The sequence below is a fragment of the Sycon ciliatum genome, chromosome 6 (genome assembly GCF_964019385.1).
Source record: "Sycon ciliatum chromosome 6, ocSycCili1.1, whole genome shotgun sequence".
Classification (NCBI taxonomy): domain Eukaryota; kingdom Metazoa; phylum Porifera; class Calcarea; order Leucosolenida; family Sycettidae; genus Sycon; species Sycon ciliatum.
This window is the reverse complement of record NC_088648.1, coordinates 27,591,500-27,599,664: the sequence shown is the minus strand read 5'-3', so window position 1 is coordinate 27,599,664 and position 8,165 is coordinate 27,591,500. Positions and strand designations below refer to the sequence as shown.

Genomic DNA, 8,165 nt, shown 5'->3' with positions numbered 1-8,165 from the left:
TACGGGTGTGTTCTCGCGCACGTGCCTGGATCATCGAATCAAGGGAAAAAAGGTATACCTGGCAAAACATGTGTACCTTGCCAAAAAATGTGTACCTGACGGATTCGGAGCGTGCCACGAATGAAGAGGCTTTCATTCGTGAAAACGAGCTCTCCTCGGCGACTCTGACGAATCCTCGAACCCAGGTGACGAATCAGAATTCGTTTCGTATCCGTCCGCGTGGTGCGAAAGGTCGCTGTTATGAATATTGTCCACCCTTACCCCATATCCAACAAGAAGATTCACCGAAAGACCAACCAAGCCCCGATCTCGCAACATATAAGAATAGGGAAAATCGTCCTCCTCGAAACAAGGTCATTACTAGTACATGTATCTTGTTTTGGACTTACGGCTGAATTCGCAGTCCATACGATAGGTGACAACAACATTTTGACGTTGTCTTGTCATAAAAAATGTAAGTACACATGTTACAGAAATATACATGTATACCGGTACTTCGTCAACAAACAATGATCGGGGCACTGCTAAAACAGGGCAGTATCTGATGTGATACGTCCTACAATAATTAAAGTTGTAACAAGGAAAACGGTGAGCACAACTGTTAGGCAATCGAGTCAGACGTGCACAATCTAGCACGAAATTGAATAGGAAAACTGCGGAATTCCACGAATTAAAGTCAGCTTGTGCACTGCTTGATAGAGTCAACCTACGGCCTTCCGACTTGGCAGGTTTATGCACATTAGTGCTAATTCCAAAGTTGGTGGAGGTAAGCCCCATCGAGCTGAACACAAGCTACATAATCCGAGGCGTCATGGAATGCTTGCTTGGTACGATAATGGGCTCGCAGGAAAAGACAGAACGGTCACATCACAATAAAATTATTCAAAAACGCAAAGCAACAACCACCCAACTTGGGAGGCTCAATATCATCAGAGGTTAAAATATGAAGGGGAAGCTTCACGAGGACGAATAGGTCTTTTGCCAAATAAGACACACAGTGACTTGGCGGGGCATGGCATGTGTACTGAATGCGTGACCCAGGCACGCCATACATGCAGTGCATTCCTCCCAGCGCGAGCTCTTGTTCTGGAATCGCAACGAACAATCACCGCGTTTGGCGTGTACTCACCCAGGCGGCCAGAAAAAACTAGACTCTCCTGGATCGGAAAAAAACTGACAGCGAAGTGAAGGATTCTGTTTTCTTCTCGCTTCTTCTTTGCTGACCGATATGTAGAAAGGTTTTTTTTGCATATACTTCTTGCTGGACCTTTGTGATATGTTTGATGCATGGCTGATGAAGCGGTCAATGAGCCGAGCACTTCATCTCTTGTGGCGGTGCGTTGCGATGAAGGGAATGTTGATAGTAGTCCTGCGAGGGAGAATCTAGTTGAATTAGCGATCCCAAAGCTCGGTGTTTGTGTAACTTTTTGATGCCTTTGGACAACGAGTCCTTTGAAAATGGACAATCAACCAGTTGAAGACTTACCTGCGAGCTAGAGGAGCCGGAGTGTCCAGGAAACGGGGTGATTTGCTCGATCGGTAAGTACCACTTCAGGATGCAGTCTTCAACATTTCGCACAAGAAAAAGTACATTTATCGATACATGTTTTACATTCTAACTTTCTCCATCTGTTCAGGGCCTGGTTCTATCACATCGATCCAATACTGTGCACTCCAGATATATTTGGCGGCAGGCATCGGCAAGGAAATCGGAAAACCGCTGCCATTCAGAGCATTGTTGACGCTGAGGTCGTGGAAGCCCATAGCGACGCAATGAGCATAGTCGGCCCTCTAGCAGCTACATTTCGTCCTAGTTTTCCTGAAACTGGGTCCAGCTCTGCTCTACCAAAGGACCTATTGTATGGTTGCAAAGATTACTTTATATTCGCCCTAGTAAATCTGTTGTGACCATGGAAATTGATAAACCGCAATGCGCCAGCACCAATATTCATCAAGAGGGGTATTATTATTCATTGCACTTTTGCAAATATTGCAACCTAAATTATAATTATCATACTATCCACATTTATACCCACTAAGTCATTAGCTGCTCCGTATTGTGCATGATTGTTCGGGCATGACAAAATTCGTGTTGCTGAAGATCAATTCGCCATGCAATGCTAGCAACAGTTGGCATGGAAAACATATTTGCTTCAGCAAGTAAAGGAGCCTAGAATACTGTGAGCAGGCTGCGAACAACCCATATCTGAATGATGATAGGGAAAAGAATTGTTGGAACGATCTTTGAAAAGATAGAGAACTCCCTGATTCGCTCCATCAGACACTCAACATCAATTCGTTACGTGGCAATTTGTTGCGTTTTCTGGACATCTTCTAAGGCCATCTGTTGCTTGATCGCTTGAATGGGGGAATGTTCAACTTTACGCCATGTGGCATCAAGAGATCCCGGATGTCAAATCCTTGGTCTGCCATAATCAAAGTCCCATAGCCGGCTACTGGCAGAAGATTTAAGTAGTGGCTTCTGATTGTGAGCTCGTGGTCACTGGTGGAACCCGTAAATGACTTGGAGGTAAGCGCCGCACCACCATTTGGGGTCATACGGATGAGGCTCGTCAAGGTACATGTAGTAACGTTATGCGTCTTATATGAGCTGTAGAGTTGCGACTGCGCAGACAGACTGGAAACGATATTACATTTCAGCCCTGTAGCATCTATGATCATGAATGTTGTAGGATGCATTTTTGTAAACATCCAGCAATCGTTCTACCACTTGGGAAGGACGCGGCGAGATTGGTATGTGTGTCGTGGCGAAGACTTACCATGGTAATGAAAAAGCTCTCCAAGCCAATTAACTTAATCTTCCGTTCATCACCGGGTTTCCTTTTCCTGGAATCGGCATCCACTGGTTTACTGCGAAAGGAAAGACGCTCCTATAATCAAGGTTAAGAAATTGAATACATGCATCAAACGCAGCAAGCAAAGGAAAACCAGTATAGTACTGAATGTCAGAGTCTTCAAACCGAGCTTAATCTCCAGGCTGAACTCCACTGGGATATCGTCGATAGCGACTATAGTATTCATCAGTGAAATGGTTAGAACACACCACTATATTGTATGACAGGATGGTACCCGCAGCCATTCCGCTCATCTCGACGAATGGCGGCAATCCAAGACTTTCTTGTGTCCAACTCGTCACTGCTCACGCTCTTAGCTTCTCCAGTTCTCGATTCCTTGCTAGCAGGGAAGACATTGAACAAAGTATTTTGTCTGAACGATTGTCGAATGTCTCAGTACTCCCCGTCAGTTTTGAGCTAGATTGTGCGGCTCAAAATCTGGTTTAGTTGGCTCGATAGCATAACCTGTGCCCAAAAATTAATTTTCCATTATACAGGTTTTTACTTGGCTTACCGTCTGAATAATCATAGTCCTAACTATTCCCGGGGAGTTGTATTATCCGCTGACAGGGTTACTGAACAGTAGCATTCGCTAGAAGAGAGTTCATGACACGATTGTACTCTGCCATCTTCTTTGTGTCAGGCATAGGATTGGCGGTTTCTTGAATCCACTTGTTTGCGAAAATGTTGATGTGATTATGGTAGTAGTGGGAAATGAACGGCGTTCAGATCCTCAATATGAATAATACCACGGCACGTGTAGTTTAATTAAGTGAGTACAATGACATGGTCCGCTTCCGTCCTATCCATTGTGAAATCCAACCGCGATTTACAAATACATTCAGCCCTTGGCTTGTGATCCCAGATAACTTATGGTCAGCCAGACTTCTACAAGGCGGCCTCTGACTGCCCGCTTCAACTCAAAGCACCCTATCTGTGGGTCATTTGTCATGCACGTTGCTAATGAGGTACTCCCGCGGCCGTGCCCGCCTTAGAGTCTCCTGCAAACTACCTGTAGCCCTGGGCAGCTCCTTACTGTTGTTTATTATCTCTAGTGTAGCTGCCACTGCATTACTACTTTTCAGATTCACCAAACCACCTGCAGTACAGTGTAGGAGTAACACCTAAGAGACAGGCGAGCTGTTTCGTTACGATCATGTCGTGGCTTGCATGCGTCAGGTGATTCTAACTTAGTCAACTCGCGTGTCTCTTCGACCGACAGTAATGCATTTCAGGAAGTGTAGCTCCATTGGGACACATGTGGATATTGTAATTGCGGAAGTAAGTGGCATACCCCAGTGCCTAGAAGAGTAACAGAACCAGACTAATATTATTCTATGCTTGTATAGTGTACTATAATCTGTGGCCGTGCCACCGAGATATTCCGGAGCATGGACACATCATATTTTGGTTCAATAACGACGTGTGAGATTTTCTCATTCAATCTCTTGATTTTGGCTATTTGCGAAATTCTTTTGATGGGAAAAATACAAGTTGGAGTGTGTTGCCTGTCGTCAATCTATCAAATTTCTGAGACTTACCTTCAATCAATAATGAAACAGAAATGCATTAGGGTCTAAACAGGGCAAATATATTATTAACATTTCACATTATCGCCACCGTACATCTACATTGACCTAAGGAACGGTCTACATACGTTTCAGGTACTTCAAGTACATGTATATCTAACCAGCTCCACGGGAATTATGCGGTCTGTCGTATTTACTTTATGGCCAGAAACAGTCCTTTTCAAGGCAGTTAAAAGGCCATATCAATTTTGAATCGTCAAACTTATAAGATTGGGCATTTCCAGGTCTTTGCATGTGCTTTCGGAGGATTTAACCCTCATTTTGTGAGTTTGAGTAGGCTAAGTACTATGTTGTGCTGAAATCAATACTCCTATGGTGATATGAGGGACAATAAAATAACACCTTGGAAAGCCGATCCATCCAGGTCAGCTAGAATACTAGTACCAAGGTTCCCCAGCATGTGAATCATCAGATGACAAGTGTTCAGCAGCTGTCGCACACTGTGTATTGAAATTGGCTTCCGTTTTTTTCTTGTTTAACACATGTTAAAGCGGCCTTGGCTTCCGAAGAAAGGCAAGAATAATGCTTGAGAACGTATCAAATATGCACGCTCCATATGAACAGTAAACACGTTCCTCCCGCTTGCTTAGAGGAGGATGCCGCTGAATTAATTGCAGTAAAGCCCCGGTCACTGGAAATATGTGTTACGAGTGTTGAACTGAATATAAGCAAGCGGTTAATTCTGCTATTTCCACCGACTCTGCGAAAGATTCTCGTGGCTTGAGCTGAACCACTGCGTCGCGCGCTGACTCACTCTGTACGTATTTTATACAATTGTGCTGGTCCTGTTACGTAGAAGGGAAAACGGAGCTTGCTTGGTATTTGAAACTCGCCTGCAACTGACTCCTGCGTTCGATATCCCTTTAGAATTTCTCACCTTGGTCCCCATTATGTTTATACTGCCCGTTTTGCCCTTCGGCTGATGGTCGTAGTAATAAGAAACTCAGAGTTGCGACACCGCTTCCAATGTCTCTTGTGTATTTGACACAATAGCGATTATCATGTGGACTAGATCTGCATTCAATAACAGTTGGTTACGTACTTTTGACCTCATTAACTACAGTGCTGAATGATGTGTGAAACCCGTAGTAACTGGAAGAACACTTTTAATCCCTAGTTTGTACAAGATTCTGCACATACGCAAAATAATAATAATGCGAATGGAGCGCTCTTTCGAATTGCTGCAAATCATTTCGATCATGTACATGTATGTTTGCATACTTGCATGTATGGATTCATTCACGATATCAAGGTATCAACAATCTGTGCCCAGCCGGAGCAGTCTGTATTTGATGCCTTGGATAGATTGAAGAAGTGAATGTGTTTTCGTTCAGAAGACATCAGTGCGATCGGTTCGTTCAGTTATCCTGAGCTTCCCTGACGAGATCTGACGGGGTACTTGTAGAAACAGCTCTCATTCGGGATATCGAGTTGATAGTTTTTGTGCCGGATAGTTCGTGTTCACAGGAAAAGCAGAGTGGACACTCGAATCATTCACTGCCTCTAAATTAATCATTACCTGTCTACAGCACGCAAACGCTTACCCAAACACTGCCTGAATATGCCAATTGAGGCGCAGTCAAAATCGCTAATGTGTTTTATCGACTATGGGTCGTGTGCCAGCCGTTGCACTAGCCTGCGGATAAAGCTATCTACAGTCAATGACAGTCGCGATGGGTTGGGAATAATTGAGCATGTGACAACAAAATTATTAGTTACTAGATAGGGTGTAGGATAGCAATTGTTAACGTTCCTGGACCTTACACGCAGTCCCTACGGACAGAGATAGAATTAGTAGTAATTTGGAAATTGGTTTGTTTTGATGTCTACCTGTTCGGCCTAATGCGCGACCGCCATAGCAAGCAGTGTGATACATGCTGTTGTTAGTGGTCGTTTGAAATTGGAGGAAATTTGGGAAGCGTTCGCATTGCCAGCCAGTGCTTTTGTTCTGGTGATTAGATTCTTCTGGGTCTTTTTCTTGTAAATATGTTTGATGGACACCGCGGAAACAATCTATGACGAGATCAAATTGACAAATAGTCTAAATAAGCCCCCATTTCTAAACCATCTATTTTGGAATTATAAATCCTTCTATATGAATGTGGGCTTTTCTGCTCTACTGCTGAAAGGACATTCTCGCTATGGAACAAATTCGTAGGTTCTTCACAATATTGTTCGCTCTAAGTGCAACCTGGGTGGAGATTAATGCTCAACTCCACATGTATGTTGGTAAGTTTTAGTTAACGGTGGATTTGATATGCCAACGACGGTTAGTGATATGATAGGGCGACTGTTGATGCACTGAAGAGGAGGTCATCTTACTCGGGGTAACCAGGTGTACTTATCATAAAGCCATCAGCTTTTCTTTCAGATACTTCAATAAGTAACAGACACAACACGTCAAGTTCTCTACTTCACCTTTTCCCCTTATTAATACCTTTTCTATATCGCTCTCTTGTCCATCTTACTCCAATCGGCTAGGTGTGCCTCTTTGTGTATGTATTATCTCTCTCTTTGTCTCTCGGTTCCTCTTTCTCTACCTCTCTCCCTCTCTCTCTACCTCTCTCTCTCTTTCCCTCTCTCCATCGCTCCCTCTCTCCCTCTCTCCCTCTATCTCTCTCTCTCTCTCTCTCTCTCTCTCTCTCTCTCTATCTCTATCTCTCTCTATCTCTCTCTGGTTTTACAACTCCGGGAAATCTTCTGTGCACTGATGCAAGCCACCTCTACTACAGTTACACGTTTTGAGGACGAACACTGGCAAGGCAAACGTTCCAATAGTATGGACTAGGTTGTCTTGTAGGTGACCAGGGATCATATCAAGTCCAAATAATTCGATTGTCACGAACTCCTCTACAGCGAACATTCGCGAAAACGGACTTATTTCAAGCATAATTTGAAAAATATCAATGCAGAGTACGAACTACTGGCCGATTAGCGAGTGCTGGCCTTAAATTTTCCTGATCCTTCTAAGAGCAAAACAAGGAGGAGGATATGCTGTCATCAATTCATTGCATATACCACTTGCCTGTCCCTGGCTTACGCTATGAATAAATGCTTTACATGTGCTCCAACATATACTAGTACCATTACATCAATACAATCCATATGTATGTAAAAAGAAGGCACTCTTTCAGTCACGTGTACCTCGTAAACGGCAATGCTGTCACTGCCATATATAATATGAACAGAAAGGTGGCGGTAAGGTTTAAATCACCCAACGAAGCAAGGATATCCACTATAAATCTCCTCGGAATCAATTAACTAGCAGTATTCTAATGCCGAATTTCGACCACTGTGGACGGATCGCGATTGAGGAACGAAAACCTAGCACTATAATATCGTTGCAAGGGTTTTGAACACTATGTGGAGCATGGACTTGAAACATTTTGTCTAGAATTGTGTCGACACAGTTTCTACTTTCTAGTTTCAGCCAAAGTTTGAAAGATCAAAATTATCGAGTTGGAACTCTGATATGCGATATAATGCTGTGCTCACTTTTGCACTGCATCACCAAATTCGCCCTTTCGTACATTTTGAGGTGTTAAGGGGTCTAATGCATCATCAGCCCATAGCTAAGTGGAGTTTCCCAATACCAAGGACGACACATTACACTGTGGTGCTATCCTAAATTCTCTTCCTCAACCGTTTCATGTAATATGCGGCCTCAAGGAGAGGGGAAGAATGCAGGGGAAGGTGAAGGAATGTGCGACAAAGAAATAAA

The 8,165-nt window shown here is 43.6% G+C and overlaps 1 protein-coding gene across 1 annotated transcript in view; it reads left to right on the top strand.

Annotated features, from left to right (window-relative positions):
• The first annotated feature begins 5,028 nt into the window (after nucleotides 1–5,028).
• The window catches only part of LOC135819832 (sushi, von Willebrand factor type A, EGF and pentraxin domain-containing protein 1-like), a 21,548-nt gene continuing 18,411 nt past the window's right edge, over nucleotides 5,029–8,165 (top strand). Inside the window, exons 1-2 of the mRNA XM_065333117.1 lie at nucleotides 5,029–5,201; nucleotides 6,574–6,673. Coding sequence (XP_065189189.1) covers nucleotides 6,586–6,673 — 88 coding nt within the window. The 5' untranslated portion in view covers nucleotides 5,029–5,201; nucleotides 6,574–6,585. The remainder of the gene's footprint in view (nucleotides 5,202–6,573; nucleotides 6,674–8,165) is intronic.